This window comes from Oncorhynchus keta, chromosome 31 (assembly GCF_023373465.1).
Source record: "Oncorhynchus keta strain PuntledgeMale-10-30-2019 chromosome 31, Oket_V2, whole genome shotgun sequence".
Classification (NCBI taxonomy): domain Eukaryota; kingdom Metazoa; phylum Chordata; class Actinopteri; order Salmoniformes; family Salmonidae; genus Oncorhynchus; species Oncorhynchus keta.
This window is the reverse complement of record NC_068451.1, coordinates 22,899,774-22,920,274: the sequence shown is the minus strand read 5'-3', so window position 1 is coordinate 22,920,274 and position 20,501 is coordinate 22,899,774. Positions and strand designations below refer to the sequence as shown.

At 47.0% G+C, this 20,501-nt stretch overlaps 2 protein-coding genes and 1 long non-coding RNA gene across 52 annotated transcripts in view; 2 read left to right on the top strand and 1 right to left on the bottom strand.

Moving 5' to 3' along the window:
• Positions 1–2,831: 2,831 nt before the first annotated feature.
• On the top strand, positions 2,832–11,291 carry LOC127914237 (adenosine receptor A1-like). The gene is made up of 2 exons (XM_052489095.1): positions 2,832–3,100; positions 9,052–11,291. Exons 1-2 carry the CDS (start codon positions 2,832–2,834, stop codon positions 9,881–9,883), a joined length of 1,101 nt encoding a protein of 366 aa, XP_052345055.1. The 3' UTR covers positions 9,884–11,291.
• A 5,449-nt stretch (positions 11,292–16,740) lies between these two features.
• LOC127914330 (uncharacterized) lies at positions 16,741–20,354 on the top strand. 50 transcript variants are annotated; one of them, XR_008088071.1, is made up of 9 exons: positions 16,741–17,509; positions 17,857–17,906; positions 17,961–18,010; positions 18,195–18,394; positions 18,445–18,544; positions 18,757–18,906; positions 19,296–19,349; positions 19,748–19,797; positions 20,254–20,344. It is a non-coding gene; the product is annotated as an uncharacterized LOC127914330 (long non-coding RNA). The 50 variants fall into 50 exon arrangements; XR_008088050.1 differs by lacking the exon at positions 19,296–19,349 and adding an exon at positions 19,602–19,651 and having other exon boundaries at positions 20,254–20,342; XR_008088055.1 differs by lacking the exon at positions 19,296–19,349 and adding an exon at positions 19,602–19,701 and having other exon boundaries at positions 20,254–20,341.
• LOC118378683 (cell adhesion molecule 4-like) overlaps positions 20,235–20,501 on the bottom strand; it is a 54,228-nt gene continuing 53,961 nt past the window's right edge. Inside the window, 1 exon segment of the mRNA XM_052489976.1 lies at positions 20,235–20,501. This exon segment is cut by the window's right edge and continues 638 nt beyond it. The gene's annotated coding sequence lies outside the window, so the exon portion shown is untranslated.

Here is a 20,501-nt window from a genome sequence, read left to right as displayed (position 1 = left end):
GTGCTGCTGCATTGTTGTGTTGCTACCATGTTGTTGTGTTGTGTTGCTACTATGCTGTGTGGTCATGTGTTGCTGCCATGCTCAATCACTCTCAATCACATTTATTTATAAAGCCCTTTTAACATTAACATTTATTCACCTCAAATCTGAAATCCACAACAGAAGCTAGCCAGAAGCTAGCCAATTCACTGGCTAACGTTAGTATTCAGCTAACCACGGTTGGTGGTCATCAGCTATCCTTTAGCTCGGAAAGCTATCGCCAGTTTTGTACAACGCGACTCAGACCAGAGCATACCGGACCTATTTTCTCTCCATATCACCGGATTTCTACTGCAAGCTCTGGACATTTACACCTAGATCTTGAAGCTAGCTAGCTGCTATCCAAGTGACTGTTGGCTTACATCGGTCCCGGAGCAAACATCAATTATTCCGGAGCTAGGCAGCTGAAGAGTTCCATCAGCCACTCCTGGGCTACAATCACCTATCCGGACCCGTTTTACTGTGGACGCGGAGCCCCACCGGGCCTCCACAACTGGAATACCGACGTTATCTGCCCGAGGGAGTTATCCAACTGGCCCCTCCATCGCAACGTTACCTGAACGCCCATCTGCGGCCCTCTAATCGTTAGCTGTCTTATCGGCTGCTATCTGAATAGGTCCATCAGACAACTTTCTGTTCCAGACGTCCTAGACGACCAATTCTCATAGCTTTTAGCCGTACCCTTATCCTACTCAGGCCCTGCCGTGCCTAGCTCCACTCCTATTCCCCAGGCACTCTCTTTTGATGACTTCTGTAACCGTAAAAGCCTTGATTTCATGCATGTTAACATTAGAAGCCCCCTCCCTAAGTTTGTTTTATTCACTGCTTTAGCACACTCTGCCAACCTTGATGTCCTAGCTGTGTCTGAATCCTGGCTTAGGAAGACCATCAAAAACTCAGAAATCTCCATCCCTAACTACAACATTTCCAGACAAGATAGAATGACCAAAGGGGTCGGTGTTGCAATCTACTGCAGAGACAGCCTGCAGAGTTCTGTCCTACTATCCAAGTCTGTACCCAAACAATTTGAACTTCTACTTTTAAAAATCCACCTCTCTAAAAACAAGTCTCTCACCATTGCCGCCTGCTATAGACCACCCTCAAAACCAACAAATCATCCTTCACTCACGCTGCCAAACATACCCTCGTAAAACTGACCATCCTACCGATCCTCAACTTCGGCGATGTCATCTACAAAATAGCCTCCAATACCCTACTCAATAAATTGGATGCAGTCTATCACAGTGCCATCCGTTTTGTCACGAAAGCCCCATATACTACCCACCACTGCGACCTGTACTCTCTCGTTGGCTGACCCTCGCTTCATACTCGTCGCCAAACCCACTGGCTCCAGGTCATCTACAAGACCCTGCTAGGTAAAGTCCCCCCTTATCTCAGCTCGTGGGTCACCATAGCAGCACCCACCTGTAGCACGCGCTCCAGCAGGTATATCTCTCTGGTCACCCCCAAAACCAATTCCTCCTTTGGCCGCCTCTCCTTCCAGTTCTCTGCTTCCAATGACTGGAACGAACTACAAAAATCTCTGAAACTGGAAACACTTATCTCCCTCACTAGCTTTAAGCACCAGCTGTCAGAGCAGCTCACAGATTACTGCACCTGTACATAGCCCATCTATAATTTAGCCCAAACAACTACCTCTTCCCCTACTGTATTTATTTATTTTGCTCCTTTGCACCCCATTATTTATATTTCTACTGTGCACATTATTCCACTGCAAATCTACCATTCCAGTGTTTTACTTGCTATATTGTATTTACTTCGCCACCATGGCCTTTTATTTGCCGTTTACTCCCTTATCTCACCTCATTTGCTCACATTGTATATAGACTTAATTTTCTACTGTATTATTGACTGTATGTTTGTTTTACTCCACGTGTAACTCTGTGTTGTTGTATGTGCCAAACTGCTTTGCTTTATCTTGACCAGGTTGCAATTGTAAATGAGAACTTGTTCTCAACTTGCCTACCTGGTTAAATAAATAAATAAATAAATAAACACCAGCCGATGTCACAAAGTGCTATACAGAAACCCAGCCTAAAACCCCAAACAGAAAGCAATTCAGATGTAGAAGCACGGTGGCTAGGAAAAACTCCCTAGAAAGGCAGGAACCAAGGAAGAACCCTAGAGAGGAACCATGCTCTGAGGGGTGGCCAGTCCTCTTCTGGCTGTACTGGGTGGAGATTATAACAGAACATGGCCAAGATGTTCAAATGTTCATAGATGACCAGCAGGGTCAAATAATAATAATAATAATAATAATAATAATAATAATGCACCCTCTACAACAGTGGTATTATTTTATATTTTAATCCCAGCCCCCATCCCCGCAGGAGGCCTATTGCCTTTTGGTAGGCCGTCATTGTAAATAACAATTTGTTCTTAACCGCCCTGCCGAGTTCAATAAAGGTACAAAAATATAAATAATAATTATCAACCTCACCTGGAAGCAAGTTTCACGGGAGAGGAGGGGATGAAAAAGCCAATTGTTCAATGGTAATAATTAGCTAGGGAGCCATGATAGGACATCCACTGTTGGGACAAGTGCAGAAGGAACTTTGAATGATCTCTTAGAGTTACTCTAGGTTTGACTCCTCAACCAGTTTCACTCTTGTCATCCTCTCTCTTTCCTCTGCCACCTCCCCCACCTGTTTGTCTCTGTCCCCCTCTTAGGTTCAGCCATGGAGCACATGTGGCTGAACTCGGTGAGTCAGTGTGTGGTATCTGTGTCAGTGATCGTGGTGAGTGTGAGGATGTCTATGGGTGGTGGTGGAATGGAGGAGGATGGAGGAGGCCAGGGTGGAGGTGGTCATACCCGGAGCGGGAGTGTTTCTGCCTGCCTGAAGTTGTGTCTGGGCTGGGTGGGGGCAGTGGGGGGTGCGGTGGGGGTTCCTGTCTCTGTGCTGCTGAACCTGAGGAGTCCCCAGTGCCTGTACACCTGCATCACCCTGGTGTGCTGTCCTCTGCTGGTCAGGCAGTTCACTGTCTGCCTGCTGCTGCTCATGACCCTCAACTCCCACCTGAAGCACCGCATGGGGAGCAGGTGAGTCCGAGAGAGGGGGGTAAAAAGTACCAAAGCTAAACTCTAGACCAGGGGTATTCAACCGGAGTTCTGACAAAAATATAAAATGAAAAACGAACCAAAAAGTGAAACAAATATATATTTGTTATGAATGATGCTAGAAACAACAGAATAAACAATTGTATTATTACATACAGTAGAAAATGTGAGAAAATCTTCTTTCAAATTATGATTATTTTATTTCTCAACTCCTTATATTGAGCAAATTACACTCAAAGAACTCATTACACTCATTGGAGCTCATTACACTCATTGGGAGGGATGGGGAAAAATGACTGATTACACAATACAATTACAAAATACCTGTCACACCCTGATCTGTTTCACCTGTCCTTGTGATTGTCTCCACCCCCTCCAGGTGTTGCCCATCTTCCCCCTTATCCCCTGTGTATTTATACCCGTGTTCTCTGTTTATTGCCAGTTCGTCTTGTTTGTCAATTTCAACCAGTATTTTTGTGTCTCAGCTGTTGCTTTTCCCAGTCTCTCTTTTCCTCGCCCTCCTTGTTTTGACCCTTGCCTGTCCTGACTCTGAGCGCACCTGCCTGTCCCTGACCCTGAGCATGTCTGCCGTCTGGTACCGTTGCCCCACCTCTGGTTTACTGACCCCTGCCTACCTTGACCTGTCTATTGCCTGCCGTCTGGTACCGTTGCCCCACCTCTGGTTTACTGACCCCTGCCTACCTTGACCTGTCTATTGCCTGCCGTCTGGTACCGTTGCCCCACCTCTGGTTTACTGACCCCTGCCTACCCTGACCTGTCTATTGCCTGCCGTCTGGTACCGTTGCCCCACCTCTGGTTTACTGACCCCTGCCTACCTTGACCTGTCTATTGCCTGCCGTCTGGTACCGTTGCCCCACCTCTGGTTTACTGACCCCTGCCTACCCTGACCTGTCTATCCTGCCGTCTGGTACCGTTGCCCCACCTCTGGTTTACTGACCCCTGCCTACCCTGACCTGTCTATTGCCTGCCTGGCGTCCGGTACCGTTGCCCCACCTCTGGTTTACTGACCCCTGCCTACCCTGACCTGTCTATTGCCTGCCTGCCGTCTGGTACCGTTGCCCCACCTCTGGTTTACTGACCCCTGCCTACCCTGACCTGTCTATTGCCTGCCTGCCGTCTGGTACTGTTGCCCCACCTCTGGTTTACTGACCCCTGCCTACCTTGACCTGTCTATTGCCTGCCTGGCGTCCGGTACCGTTGCCCCACCTCTGGTTTACTGACCCCTGCCTACCCTGACCTGTCTATTGCCTGCTGTCTGGTACCGTTGCCCCACCTCTGGTTTACTGACCCCTGCCTACCTTGACCTGTCTATTGCCTGGCGTCCGGTACCGTTGCCCCACCTCTGGTTTACTGACCCCTGCCTACCATGACCTGTCTATCCTGCCGTCTGGTACCGTTGCCCCACCTCTGGTTTACTGACCCCTGCCTACCCTGATCTGTCTATTGCCTGCCTGCCGTCTGGTACCGTTGCCCCACCTCTGGTTTACTGACCCCTGCCTACCCTGACCTGTCTATTGCCTGCCGTCTGGTACCGTTGCCCCACCTCTGGTTTACTGACCCCTGCCTACCCTGACCTGTCTATTGCCTGCCGTCTGGTACCGTTGCCCCACCTCTGGTTTACTGACCCCTGCCTACCCTGACCTGTCTATTGCCTGCCGTCTGGTACCGTTGCCCCACCTCTGGTTTACTGACCCCTGCCTACCTTGACCTGTCTATTGCCTGCCGTCTGGTACCGTTGCCCCACCTCTGGTTTACTGACCCCTGCCTACCCTGACCTGTCTATCCTGCCGTCTGGTACCGTTGCCCCACCTCTGGTTTACTGACCCCTGCCTACCCTGACCTGTCTATTGCCTGCCTGGCATCCGGTACCGTTGCCCCACCTCTGGTTTACTGACCCCTGCCTACCCTGACCTGTCTATTGCCTGCCTGCCGTCTGGTACTGTTGCCCCACCTCTGGTTTACTGACCCCTGCCTACCTTGACCTGTCTATTGCCTGCCGTCTGGTACCGTTGCCCCACCTCTGGTTTACTGACCCCTGCCTACCCTGACCTGTCTATCCTGCCGTCCGGTACCGTTGCCCCACCTCTGGTTTACTGACCCCTGCCTACCCTGACCTGTCTATTGCCTGCCTGGCGTCCGGTACCGTTGCCCCACCTCTGGTTTACTGACCCCTGCCTACCCTGACCTGTCTATTGCCTGCCTGCCGTCTGGTACTGTTGCCCCACCTCTGGTTTACTGACCCCTGCCTACCTTGACCTGTCTATTGCCTGCCGTCTGGTACCGTTGCCCCACCTCTGGTTTACTGACCCCTGCCTACCTTGACCTGTCTATTTCCTGCCGTCTGGTACCGTTGCCCCACCTCTGGTTTACTGACCCCTGCCTACCTTGACCTGTCTATTGCCTGCCGTCTGGTACCGTTGCCCCACCTCTGGTTTACTGACCCCTGCCTACCTTGACCTGTCTATTGCCTGCCGTCTGGTACCGTTGCCCCACCTCTGGTTTACTGACCCCTGCCTACCCTGACCTGTCTATTGCCTGCCTGCCGTCTGGTACCGTTGCCCCACCTCTGGTTTACTGACCCCTGCCTACCCTGACCTGTCTATTGCCTGCCTGCCGTCTGGTACTGTTGCCCCACCTCTGGTTTACTGACCCCTGCCTACCTTGACCTGTCTATTGCCTGCCTGGCGTCCGGTACCGTTGCCCCACCTCTGGTTTACTGACCCCTGCCTACCCTGACCTGTCTATTGCCTGCTGTCTGGTACCGTTGCCCCACCTCTGGTTTACTGACCCCTGCCTACCTTGACCTGTCTATTGCCTGGCGTCCGGTACCGTTGCCCCACCTCTGGTTTACTGACCCCTGCCTACCATGACCTGTCTATCCTGCCGTCTGGTACCGTTGCCCCACCTCTGGTTTACTGACCCCTGCCTACCCTGATCTGTCTATTGCCTGCCTGCCGTCTGGTACCGTTGCCCCACCTCTGGTTTACTGACCCCTGCCTACCCTGACCTGTCTATTGCCTGCCGTCTGGTACCGTTGCCCCACCTCTGGTTTACTGACCCCTGCCTACCCTGACCTGTCTATTGCCTGCCGTCTGGTACCGTTGCCCCACCTCTGGTTTACTGACCCCTGCCTACCCTGACCTGTCTATTGCCTGCCGTCTGGTACCGTTGCCCCACCTCTGGTTTACTGACCCCTGCCTACCTTGACCTGTCTATTGCCTGCTGTCTGGTACCGTTGCCCCACCTCTGGTTTACTGACCCCTGCCTACCTTGACCTGTCTATTGCCTGCCGTCTGGTACCGTTGCCCCACCTCTGGTTTACTGACCCCTGCCTACCCTGACCTGTCTATTGCCTGCCGTCTGGTACCGTTGCCCCACCTCTGGTTTACTGACCCCTGCCTACCCTGACCTGTCTATTGCCCCTGTTGGATTATTAAACCATTGTTCATTTGACGTTGTCTGCATCTGGGTCTTACCGTCACACCTGATAATACCATAAAGATCAATGTATCAAAGTAAACTACCAAATACATTTGAAATGTATTTAATACAAATACATGTATTTCATATTTTGAAATACAGAAATACATTTGTAACAGTTACAGAAAGTTTGACTTGTTATGACTGTGATATGTTGTTGTTTATCTAACTTAGTTGAATGCACTGACTGCAAGTTACTCTAAATAAGAGTGTCTGCTAAATGACCAAAATGGAAATGTACTGTATATGTGAACATTTACCAAAATAAACAGCAAAGCACACTGGGTATTATTATTGGCCTTGTTTTGAAGTGGAGAATACTACTCAACATGCTTTGCAATTGTTCATTTTTACATATACATTTATATTTAGTTCATTAAGCAGATGCTCTTATCACACCATAGTGCCATCAGACTTTTGATACCAATGCAGGGGAAACCGCTATAGAAAATAGTGTAGAAAATGTATTTTGTATTTTTAAAATACTAATTACAGCTGTCGAAAGTATAATGTTACAAAATACATTGGACTGTAGTTCAGCCCAGGGTAAAACAAATGACAGAGGAGTCAGAAGTAATTGAAAGACACATTTCAAAATACATGTAACAGAAATACTGCCCATCTCTGCTGACTGTAGTATCTGACATAGGGTTTGAAACGTACGGGTCACAGAAAGTGCCATTGGTTGCTGGTAAGCTTTCTTGACTTGGACAAACATTTTTGACAAATGTTTTACCTTTTTTTTAACCAGCTAAACAGCTACTTTTAGCAAAGATGTGTTTGGAGTTAACTTTGTCTAGCCAATAGGCTATGTTAGTGTTTATAATTCCAATTATAATGTGGGGAGGTCAAAATAATTAAAAACTGTATACCAAATCTATTCATTTTAAATTGTTGGTTCATGTTACTTCTCCTCGCCATTATCATTCACCTGATGATAAGACAAGATCTGCTGATCCTCAACACGGGGGCCCCACAAGGGTGCGTTCTGAGCCCTCTCCTGTACTCCCTGTTCACCCACGACTGCGTGGCCACGCACGCCTCCAACTCAATCATCAAGTTTGCGGACGACACAACAGTGGTAGGCTTGATTACCAACAACGACGAGACGGCCTACAGGGAGGAGGTGAGGGCCCTCGGAGTGTGGTGTCAGGAAAATAACCTCACACTCAACGTCAACAAAACTAAGGAGATGATTGTGGACTTCAGGAAACAGCAGAGGGAACACCCCCCTATCCACATCGATGGAACAGTAGTGGAGAGGGTAGCTAGTTTTAAGTTCCTCGGCATACACATCACAGACAAACTGAATTGGTCCACTCACACTGACAGCGTCGTGAAGAAGGCGCAGCAGCGCCTATTCAACCTCAGGAGGCTGAAGAAATTCGGCTTGTCACCAAAAGCACACACAAACTTCTACAGATGCACAATCGAGAGCATCCTGGCGGGCTGTATCACCGCCTGGTACGGCAACTGCTCCGCCCTCAACCGTAAGGCTCTCCAGAGGGTAGTGAGGACTGCACAACGCATCACCGGGGCAAACTACCTGCCCTCCAGGACACCTACACCACCCGTTGTTACAGGAAGGCCATAAAGATCATCAAGGACATCAACCACCCGAACCACTGCCTGTTCACCCCGCTATCATCCAGAAGGCGAGGTCAGTACAGGTGCATCAAAGCTGGGACCGAGAGACTGAAAACAGCTTCTATCTCAAGGCCATCAGACTGTTAAACAGCCACCACTAACAGTGAGTGGCTGCTGCCAACACACTGTCATTGACACTGACCCAACTCCAGCCATTTTAATAATGGGAATTGATGGGAATTATGTAAATATATCACTAGCCACTTTAAACAATGCTACCTTATATAATGTTACTTACCCTACATTATTCATCTCATATGCATATGTATATACTGTACTCTACATCATCGACTGCATCCTTATGTAACACATGTATCACTAGCCACTTTAACTATGCCACTTTGTTTACTTTGTCTACACACTCATCTCATATGTATATACTGTACTCGATACCATCTACTGTATGCTGCTCTGTACCATCACTCATTCATATATCCTTATGTACATGTTCCTTATCCCCTTACACTGCGTATAAGACAGTAGTTTTGGAATTGTTAGTTAGATTACTTGTTGGTTATCACTGCATTGTCGGAACTAGAAGCACAAGCATTTCGCTACACTCGCATTTAACATCTGCTAACCATGTGTATGTGACAAATAAAATTTGATTTGATTTGATTTGATTTGACGTGAAAAATACATTTTTGGTTAACATATGATGGGGCTCCCTGGGTTGCCAGTTTGCCTCGGCGGGGGTCCCTGGGTAAACAAGGTTGAAGACCCCTGCTCTAGAGTTCAGTTCATGCTGGCTTCATTTGACCCACTGGGTTCTCTCTCTGTTTCAGGTACAGTTTGCTGGTGACACGTCGCCGGGCCCTGTGTGTGGTCCTGCTGTGCTGGGTGGCCTCTGTCCTCTCCTCCTTTGCCCAGTTCATCGGCTGGAACGTCCTGGACACCTGGGGAGGGGAAGAGGGATGGCTGGATGGGCTGGGGCTGGACGGTATCCCCCCAGGCAACTGGACCACCCCTCCTCCCCGTCCGATGCCTCCCAAGTACAACCAGGACCGCTCTGTGATCGGGAAGTACCTCCCTTACGGCGGCTTCCTGTCCAAGTTCTACGTGGAGGATCTCCATAACTTCACCTATGCAGAGATCCATGGTAGCCACTGGGGGGTGTGTGCCCCCGACACTGTCCTCAGCCCCCAGTTCCTGGTCTATGTCTATGGGGTGACTGTCTTCCTGCTCCCCCTAATGGGCCTGCTGGCCATTTACCTAGATCTGGTCTGTGTGATGCCCAGACAGGACCCTGATGGTCCGGGCTCTGGCCCCCCAAAACGCCGCTCTCCCCGTGCCCGCTCCCTAGGCCTCTCCCTCTGCCTCCTTGTCCTCCTGTGTCTGCCCCTTCACATCACCCACTCCCTCCTGCTTTTCTCCCCAGGCACACTGCCCCCGACCTGGGCTTTCCCGCTGGTCTCGCTCCTGTCGCAGCTCTATGGTTTGGTGCCTCCTCTCCTCTTCACCATTCCCACACAACGGGTGGAGGCCGAACAGGTACCCCTACCTCTGCCCCACCTGGCCCCCACAGGGGGTAAGACGGTGGGTGGAGCCCTGTGTTCAGCTGTGCAGGCGGCATCCTGTTCACTCAAAGGGAGGCTGTGCCCAGATGTGTGTGTGTAACATGGAACGGGAAAACAGGGAAGGTGTGTGTGTTAACCCGTTGTTACAACACCAGCATTCCCATCTCATATGTTCTAATTCAATCTCTTAGGCCCTGTTTACACACATGTCTAATATGGTAATACATCGAAATTGCTGAACATCCAATTTCCCTGGAGGTTTTCCCACAAACATAAGTTCCAATCATTGTGTGTAAACAGCGCCATGTATCATTGTGTGTAAACAGCGCCATGTATCATTGTGTGTAAACAGCGCCATGTATCATTGTGTGATTCACAAGGAGCTTCTTTGTGTATGTTTCCGCATATATATTCATCAACCTGTCAGTAGCACACACTAGACGTTAATTAGTTTTTCACACACTGTGCTGTTTAATTATTGAGTCCCATATCAAATAAGGTCACTAACCAGGCTTACATCCAACCTTTTTATGCTGTGTAAAGTACATTTCGGGTAAAAAAGGTCAAGACAGGCCTGATGGAAACATCTAATTTGTCAGTAGACGTTCCAAATGTCAGCCAAACAAAATACGCTAGACAAGCTGGGATCTTTTTGTGTCGGTAAAATTAATAATGTGAGAAATAGCGAGGAAACGCCTTTACGCGCAAATATGCATATAATAACCATCATACCGAAGTAAACTTGGAGTCACACGGTAGTCCTTCCACTACGACTCGGGAAACCATGTAGTTTATTAGGCTACAGATTTAGTAAATGATGATCAACTTTACAGGTGGTGAAAATGCGAGTGATGAACGTCATGCTCCTTTACAATAAATATCGAGGGTCTCCCTCTGCCATTTAACAAATTAAAATGATCTTGCTCTTTTATCCAGAATAATCTCATCAACCACACTGTATCTGTCACCTGTTGCCTTGAGCGGAAGTGCCAAACCAGAGTGGGCATATTTGCTATATAACGCAAACATTTTTTGTGACTAAACCATCAGTAGAGTTGACAATTATAGTCTATTTTTTAGTCAGTACATGGGAATTTAACTGCAAACATTATTTTTATGTGTATTACATCATCGTGCAGTTTTTTTTGATCAGCAACGAGAACATTTGTTGGAAACACTTCTCTGGTGATAAAATGCGCATATTGTTTTAATGAGGACTTCTGTCGCCAATTGGATGGAAACCTAGCTACTGAGAGAGTAAATATCACGCAGCTGACTTCTAATCTCACACTGATCCAGAACTAAGCCTGGGACTAGATCAGGATATGTCTGCATTGTAACATGCCTTCTGCTGCTGCTGCGGGTGCTATAGATCTGGCTTTGATCATGTTTAATTAAGCACACAGTAATAACAGCATGGTTGGTCCGGAGACGCCCTCATAATTATAGCAGAGCAACGTTTTTCATGGCTGTTTTGATTAACTGTGTAAATCTAACACTCTCCTTAAATAAAAGGCCTTGCTCTAACTAATTGGATTGTTCATCTTCTGGTTACGTTGGTGTGAAAAATTATGCACTTCTCTACATGCACTCTCTCTCTCTCTCTCTCTCTCTCTCTCTCTCTCTCTCTCTCTCTCTCTCTCTCTCTCTATCTATCTATCTATCTCTCTTTCTCCCTCTCTCTCTCTCTCCCTCTCTCTCTCTCTCAATTCAATGTTCAATTTGGGGGTTTACTGGCAAGTGAAATAGATAATAAACAAAAGTGAAATAAACAATACAAAATAACAGTAAACATTAGACTCACAAAAGTTCCAAAAGAATTCATGCATTTCACATGTCATGTTAAGTCTCTATATAGTGTTGTAATAATGTGCAAATAGTTCAAGCACAAAAGGGAAAATAAATAAACATACACTATGTTCAAAAGTTTGGGGTCACTTAGAAATGTCCTTTTTTTGTCCATTAAAATAACATCAAGTTGATCAGAAATACAGTGTAGACATTGTTAATGTTGTAAATGACTATTGTAGCTGGAAATGGCAGATGTTTAATGGAATATCTACATTGGCTTTCAGAGGCCCATTATCAGCAACCATCACTCCTGTGTTCCAATGGCACATTGTGTTAGCTAATCCAAGTTTATTACTTTAAAAGGCTAATTGATCATTAGAAAACCCTTTTGCAATGTGCCATTGGAACACAGGAGTGATGGTTGCTGATAATGGGCCTCTGAAAGCCAATGTAGATATTCCATTAAACATCTGCCATTTCCAGCTACAATAGTCATTTACAACATCAACAATGTCTACACTGTATTTCTGATCAATTTGATGTTATTTTAATGGACGAAAAATGTGCTTTTCTTTCAAAAACAAGGACATTTCTAATCGATCCCAAACTTTTGAACGGCAGTGTTTGTTCTCCACTGGTTCCCCTTTTTTTGTGGCAACAGGTCACACATATTGTTGCTGTGATCACACACTGTGGTATTTCACCCAATAGATATGGGAGTTTATCAAAATTGGATTTGTTTTCGATTTCTTTGTGGGTCTGTGTAATCTGAGGGAAATATGTGTCTCTAATATGGTCATACATTTGGCAGGAGGTTAGGAAGTGTAGCTCAGTTTCCACCTCATTTTGCAGGCAGTGTGCAGATAGCCTGTCTTCTCTTGAGAGCCAGGTCTCTCTGCGGTCTTTCTCAATAGCAAGGCTATGCTCACTGAGTCTGTACATAGTCAAAGACTTCCTTAATTTTGGGTCAGTCACAGTGGTCAGGTATTCTACCACTGTGTACTCTCTGTTTAGGGCCAAATAGCATTCTAGTTTGCTCTGTTTTTTTGGCCAATTCTTTTCAATGTGTCAAGTAATTATCTTTTTGTTTTGTTATGATTTGGTTGGGTTAAATTGTGTTGCTGTCCTGGGGGTCTGTGGGGTCTGTGTGTGAACAGAGCCCCAGGACAAGCTTGCTTAGGGGGTATTCTCCAGGTTAATTTCTCTGTTGGTGAAGGATTTGTTATGGAAGTTTTGGGAATCGCTTCCTATTAGGTGGTTGTAGAATTGAACGGCTCTTTTCTGGATTTTAATAATTAGAAGGTATCGGCCTAATTCTGCTCTTATTTGGTGTTTTATGTTGCACATAGAGGATATTTTTTGCATATTTTTGTACTCTGGTCTGATGAAACCAAAAACAAAACTGTTTGGCTATAATGACCCTTGTTATGTTTGGAGGAAAAAGGGGGAGGCTTGCAAGCCGAAGAACACAATCCCAACCGTGAAACACGGGGGTGGCAGCATCAGGTTGGAGTCTGTTTTATTGAGTGTGTGGACAGGAGTCTTTTATACAGGTAACGAGTTCAAACAGGTACAGTTAATACAGGTAATGAGTGGAGAACAGGAGGGCTTCTTAAAGAAAAACTAACAGGTCTGTGAGAGCTGGAATTCTTACTGGTTTGTAGTTGATCAAATACTTATGTCATGCAATAAAATGCAAATTAATTACTTAAAAATCATACAATGTGATTTTCTGGATTTTTGTTTTAGATACCGTCTCTCACAGTTGAAGTGTACCTATGATAAAAAATTACAGACCTCTACATGCTTTGTAAGTAGGAAAACCTGCAAAATCGGCAGTGTCTCAAATACTTGTTGGGCAGATCTGTAGCACAGTTGGTAGAGCATGGCGCTTGTAACGCCAGGGTAGTGGGTTCGATTCCTGGGACCACCCATACGTAGAGTGTGTTGTTCTCCCCACTGTATATACATCTCTCTCTCTCTCTCTGGTCTTATTAAGTGGGTCTGTCTCTCTCCCTCTTTATGTTCATCTGTCTTTCTTTGTTCATCTCTCTCTTTATGTTCATCTCTCTCTTTATGTTCATCTCTATCTGTTTATGTTCATCTCTCTCTGTTTACGTTCATCTCTCTCCGTTTATGTTCATCTGTCTTTCTTTGTTCATCTCTCTCTTTATGTTCATCTCTCTCTTTATGTTCATCTCTATCTGTTTATGTTCATCTATCTCTGTTTACGTTCATCTCTCTCCGTTTATGTTCATCTCTCTCTATGTTCATCTCTCTCTCCTCTCTCTTTTTGTTCATCTCTTTATGTTCATCTCGCTCTCTTTATGTTCATCTCTCTCTTTATGTTCATCACTCTCTCTCTTTGTTCATCTCTCTCTTTATGTTCATCTCTCTCTCTTTATGTTCATCTCTCTCTCTTCATGTTCATCTCTCTCTCTATGTTCATCTCTCTCTCCATGTTCATCTCCCTCTGCTTATGTTCATCTCTCTCTTGCACACTCTGTTTTTCTCTCTACATACAGATAACTTTCAAAATAAAGGAAACACTTGAGTAAATGAGAGATACAAAGTATAATTGAAAGTAGGTGCTTCCACACTGGTGTGGTTTCTGAGTTAATTAAGCATTAACATCCCATTATGCTTAGGGTCATGTATAAAAATGCCCAGTTGACCATTACTTTAGCTACCATGGCTAGAAGAAGAGATCTCAGAGACTTTGAAACAGGGGTCTCAAAGGAGCATATGGGGTTTAAAGGGTGTGTGTGTGTCTGTCACCAGATCTCAACCCAATTTGTATTTATTTTTATTTCACCTTTATTTAACCAGGTAGGCAAGTTGAGAACAAGTTCTCATTTACAATTCTGGAGCGACTCCTGAGACACCACCATCAACAAAACACCAAATTATGGAATTTCAAATCAAATCAAATCAAATCTGGTTTCTCATGGAATAATGGCGTCGCGTCCCTCCAGTAGAGTTCCAGACACCTGTAGAATATATTCCAAGGTGCATTGAAGCAGTTCTGGCTCGTGGTGGTCCAACTCCCTATTAAGACACTTTATGTTGGTGTTTCCCTAATTTTGACAGGTACCTGTACATCATCATACATCAATCCGCCATCTCTATTTTTCTCTCTCTCTCGGTCTACCGGTTTCTCCTCAAACCCCCGCCTTAGATCTTAACAAAAACAACATCTCTCTCTGCCTGGAATACATTATTGATAGAGAGCAGTTCTGGCTTGGGTGTCCATTCAAACGTTCCGTCTGCCTGAGAGCACAGTCCTTCCTGATTAGGCTGTGCTTCTCTCACCGCTGCCCACCGAACGACACGCTCAACCACTTCAATCAATGGCTGGGCCCACAACGGCACAGCACGGCCAGATGCACCACAAAGGTCATTACCAGAGAATAGAGGCCACTCTGGTCACCTTACTACCATTAACCGAGGCTAACTGGGGCCAGTGCTACTGCTGGCACTTCCTATTTCACAGTGCTGGTGTTTATCTGGTATTGGGGCTGTAATGTACCAATGGTATAGAATGCTTATGACGGTAGACTATCATAGGAAAGAGATGTGCCTGTCATAACAGGCCATAACACATAAAACAGAAGAACTACTGATATAAACGCGTTACAGTACATGAATCAGCTAAATGCTCATGTCTTACGCGTCACCTCAGGGAGGGTTATGTGACAGGGTATCATCTTCTCTGATGATTGATTTAGACGGACTGAGACATCCTCGTGGTAGTGTTGAATCCTTCTAGAACACTATCCGCTATAGAACAAGCCATTCTAGTATTAGAGCACTGCTGGATGAAGTCAGGCTCTGTTGGCTACTTCCAGAGTTGTGTCACCCACCATTTGCTCAATCAGGTTTCAGTGTCATTATTCCAGCTAACCTGGGGATGTGTTCTGGACATGGTGTCTCCATTGTCCTACTGCCGACAGTGTTGGTTCACGTCAGCTGGTATAGGCTAGTATAGCTCATGTCCTGGTGAGTCCATTACTTTGATTGCCGTTTGACAATCTGTCTTTATGACAGCCTGCTGCGGAGCCTCATCGTCGATAGAAGACAAACACATCGATCCATCACGCAGCGACCTCCAGCAGCTTTTGTATCCAGCCGCACACGCAGATGGACAAGTTGAGTGCTTCTTGACGGAATCGGGTATTGATTGCATGGAAATAGTGGGGGCGTCATATTTTTCTGTGCATCTGACTTGACTGTCCTTTTGCCTCGCTCTGTTCCTTTCTTTATCTGTTTCTCTCTCTCTCTCTCTCTCTCTCTTCCCATGATTCATTAGCAGTCATGGATCCTTTCAACCCCTCGTCTGTTCTAGCTCTTTCTAGCCTTTCTCCTTCCTTCCTTCCTTCCTTCCTTCCTTCCTTCCTTCCTTCCTTCCTTCCTTCCTTCCTTCCTTCCTTCTTCCTGGGTTTTCATCTTCCTACCTTTAGCTCTCTATTCTCTATTGATGTTGTCATCTGCTGTGTCTCTTCTCCTCTCACCGTGTTTCAGAACATTTCTAATTAAAGAGGAACAGACTCGTCTCCTGTGTTATTTCTGAAGTATTTTTTTATTTTGTCGTGCTTTGTATCTTTTCCCCTATAAAGAAATAGTTAGCTATATCAACATGACTATAAAATAAACAGTAGTGAAAGACGAGAAGAAGGGACAAATAGACACAGGAGACAAAGATAGAAAGAACTAGAGAGACAGAGTCAGAGAGAAGTGGAAAGACAGCAGTTTCTATAGAAGAACCAAAAACAACAAACATGGGAGGTGTACAGTTATAACATTTACAATAATCATAACAGTAATAATAATAACAATCATAACAGTAATCATAATAACAATCATAACAGTAATCATAATAACAATCATAATAGTCCAAATAATAACAAGAATTAATCAAAAATCAATAAGACCTCAGGTATTTCATAAAGACAAATGAAACATTATTTTTTTTCTTCATATTTTCTGTTTTGATCACTGGACACTAGTTTGTTTTTGTACCTCGAGGCTAATAATGTGTTAGTATAGTAGCTTCATAACGCTTTCAATAGTAAACTGTTTTTTTCTCAATTTCTTAAAAGATTAATTTAAGTTATCTTACTGTTTACATTTTTATACAAATAAAGATTTCAGAGATATATGTATGTATGTATGTATGTATGTATGTATGTATGTATGTATGTGTGTATGTGTGCGTGTGTGCGTGTGCGTGTGTGGGTGTGTGCGTGTGCGTGTGCGTGTGTGCGTGTGTGTGCGTGTGTGCGTGCGTGTGTGTGTGCGTGTGTGCGTGTGTGTGCGTGTGTGTGGGTGTGTGGGTGTGTGTGTGTGTGTGGGTGTGTGCGTGTGTGTGGGTGTGTGCGTGGGTGTGTGCGTGTGCGTGTGTGCGTGTGCGTGTGTGGGTGTGTGTGGGTGTGTGCGTGGGTGTGCGTGTGTGCGTGTGCGTGTGTGTGCGTGTGTGCGTGTGCGTGTGTGTGTGTGCGTGTGTGTGCGTGTGTGCGTGTGTGCGTGTGTGTGTGTGTGTGTGGGTGTGTGCGTGTGTGTGGGTGTGTGCGTGGGTGTGTGCGTGTGCGTGTGTGTGGGTGTGTGCGTGGGTGTGTGCGTGGGTGTGTGCGTGTGCGTGTGTGCGTGTGTGCGTGTGTGTGTGTGCGTGTGCGTGTGTGTGTGTGCATGGCATTCAGAAAAATATCCATCATGTATTTTTCTTTATTTATTACTTTCCTTTCACTCATTTGTTTCTCTTTAAGACATTTTAACATTTTTATCCCTTTAAGGGCATTTTAAAATAATTATGCTTTTCCTTAATGTGTCTCGTCGACTTATGTTCCCTTTCTTCTAACTCACGAAAGGAGACTGGCACTAATCCTTTCTTTATTGGCCAACAATAGAGGAGAGATAAAGACGGGGACTAGAAAGAGAGGTGAAGAGAGAGGGAGGGAACAAGGGGGAGGACGGGGACTAGAAAGAGAGGTGAAGAGAGAGGGAGGGAGAGAACAAGGGGGAAGACGGGGACTAGAAAGAGAGGTGAAGAGAGAGGGAGGGAGAGAACAAGGGGGAAGACGGGGACTAGAAAGAGAGGTGAAGAGAGAGGGAGGGAGAGAACAAGGGGGAAGACGGGGACTAGAAAGAGAGGTGAAGAGAGAGGGAGGGAGAGAACAAGGGGGAAGACGGGGACTAGAAAGAGAGGGAGGGAACAAGAAGAGGGGACTAGAAAGAGAGGTGAAGAGAGAGAGGGAACAAGGGGGAAGACGGGGACTAGAAAGAGAGGTGAAGAGAGAGGGAGGGAACAAGGGGGAAGACGGGGACTAGAAAGAGAGGTGAAGAGAGAGGGAGGGAAAGAACAAGGGGGAAGACGGGGACTAGAAAGAGAGGTGAAGAGAGAGGGAGGGAACAAGGGGGAAGACGGGGACTAGAAAGAGAGGTGAAGAGAGAGGGAGGGAAACAAGGGGGAAGACGGGGACTAGAAAGAGAAGAGTGAAGAGAACAAGGGGGAAGAGGGGACTAGAAAGAGAGGGAGGGAACAAGGGGGAAGACGGGGACTAGAAAGAGAGGTGAAGAGAGAGGGAGGGAGAGAACAAGGGGGAGGACGGGGACTAGAAAGAGAGGTGAAGAGAGAGGGAGGGAACAAGGGGGAAGACGGGGACTAGAAAGAGAGGTGAAGAGAGAGGGAGGGAACAAGGGGGAAGACGGGGACTAGAAAGAGAGGTGAAGAGAGAGGGAGGGAACAAGGGGGAAGACGGGGACTAGAAAGAGAGGTGAAGAGAGAGGGAGGGAACAAGGGGGAAGACGGGGACTAGAAAGAGAGGTGAAGAGAGAGGGAAAGAACAAGGGGGAAGACGGGGACTAGAAAGAGAGGTGAAGAGAGAGGGAGGGAACAAGGGGGAAGACGGGGACTAGAAAGAGAGGTGAAGAGAGAGGGAGGGAACAAGGGGGAAGACGGGGACTAGAAAGAGAGGTGAAGAGAGAGGGAGGGAGAGAACAAGGGGGAAGACGGGGACTAGAAAGAGAGGTGAAGAGAGAGGGAGGGAGAGAACAAGGGGGAAGACGGGGACTAGAAAGAGAGGTGAAGAGAGAGGGAGGGAACAAGGGGGAAGACGGGGACTAGAAAGAGAGGTGAAGAGAGAGGGAGGGAGAGAACAAGGGGGAAGACGGGGACTAGAAAGAGAGGTGAAGAGAGAGGGAGGGAACAAGGGGGAAGACGGGGACTAGAAAGAGAGGTGAAGAGAGAGGGAGGGAACAAGGGGGAAGACGGGGACTAGAAAGAGAGGTGAAGAGAGAGGGAGGGAACAAGGGGGAAGACGGGGACTAGAAAGAGAGGTGAAGAGAGAGGGAGGGAACAAGGGGAGGACGGGGACTAGAAAGAGAGGTGAAGAGAGGGGAGGGAACAAGGGGGAAGACGGGGACTAGAAAGAGAGGTGAAGAGAGGGAGGGAACAAGGGGGAAGACGGGGACTAGAAAGAGAGGTGAAGAGAGAGGGAGGGAGAGAACACTAGGGGGAAGAACAAGGGGAAGACTAGAAAGAGAGGTGAAGAGAGAGGGGGAACAAGGGGGAAGACGGGGACTAGAAAGAGAGGTGAAGAGACAAGGGGGAAGACGGGGACTAGAAAGAGAGGTGAAGAGAGAGGGAGGGAAAGAACAAGGGGGAAGACACTAGAAAGAGGGTGAAGAGAAGGGAACAAGGGGGAAGACGGGGACTAGAAAGAGAGGTGAAGAGAGAGGGAGGGAGAGAACAAGGGGGAAGACGGGGACTAGAAAGAGAGGTGAAGAGAGAGGGAGGAGAGAACAAGGGGAAGACGGGGACTAGAAAGAGAGGGAGGGAACAAGGGGAAAGAGACTAGAAAGAGAAGAGAGAGGGAGGGAGAGAACAAGGGGGAAGACGGGGACTAGAAAGAGAGGTGAAGAGAGAGGGAGGGAACAAGGGGGAAGACGGGGACTAGAAAGAGAGGTGAAGAGGTGAAGAGAGGTGAAGGGAGGGAGGAGAACAAGGGGGAAGACGGGGACTAGAAAGAGAGGTGAAGAGAGAGGGAGGGAACAAGGGGGAAGACGGGGACTAGAAAGAGAGGTGAAGAGAGAGGGAAAGAACAAGGGGGAAGACGGGGACTAGAAAGAGAGGTGAAGAGGAGGAGGAACAAGGGGGAAGACGGGGAAAGAAAGAGAGGTGAAGAGAGAGGGAGGGAACAAGGGGGAAGACGGGGACTAGAAAGAGAGGTGAAGAGAGAGGGAGGGAGAGAACAAGGGGGAAGACACTAGAAAGGGGAAGAAGACAAGGGGGAAGACTAAAGAGAAAGAGAGGGAGAGAACAAGAAGAGAGAGGAGAGGAAGAGAGAAGGGAACAAGGGGGAAGACGGGGACTAGAAAGAGAGGTGAAGAGAGAGGGAGGGAACAAGGGGGAAGACGGGGACTAGAAAGGGGTGAAGAGAGGGGAACAAGAAGACGGGGACTAGAAAGAGAGGTGAAGAGAGAGGGAGGGAGAGAACAAGGGGAAGACGGGGACTAGAAAGAGAGGTGAAGAGAGAGGGAGGGAGAGAACAAGGGGGAAGACGGGGACTAGAAAGAGAGGTGAAGAGAGAGGAGGGAGAGAACAAGGGGAAGACGGGGACTAGAAAGAGAGGGAAGAGAGAGGGAGGGAGAGAACAAGGGGGAAGACGGGGACTAGAAAGAGAGGTGAAGAGAGAGGGAGGGAGAGAACAAGGGGGAGGACAGGGACTAGAAAGAGAGGTGAAGAGAGAGGGAGGGAGAAAGAGAGAGAGAATTCAAAGAAGAGAAACAACAGTTCTGTTCTGCGAGGAAAGCAGTCATTCATAACGGGAAGGTTTCTAAATTACCCAGAAAACATTGGCAGACTCCCCAGAACGGACGACAAATACAATACCTGGGTTGTCTGCAGAATTGACTGAATAGTTCAGAAATAC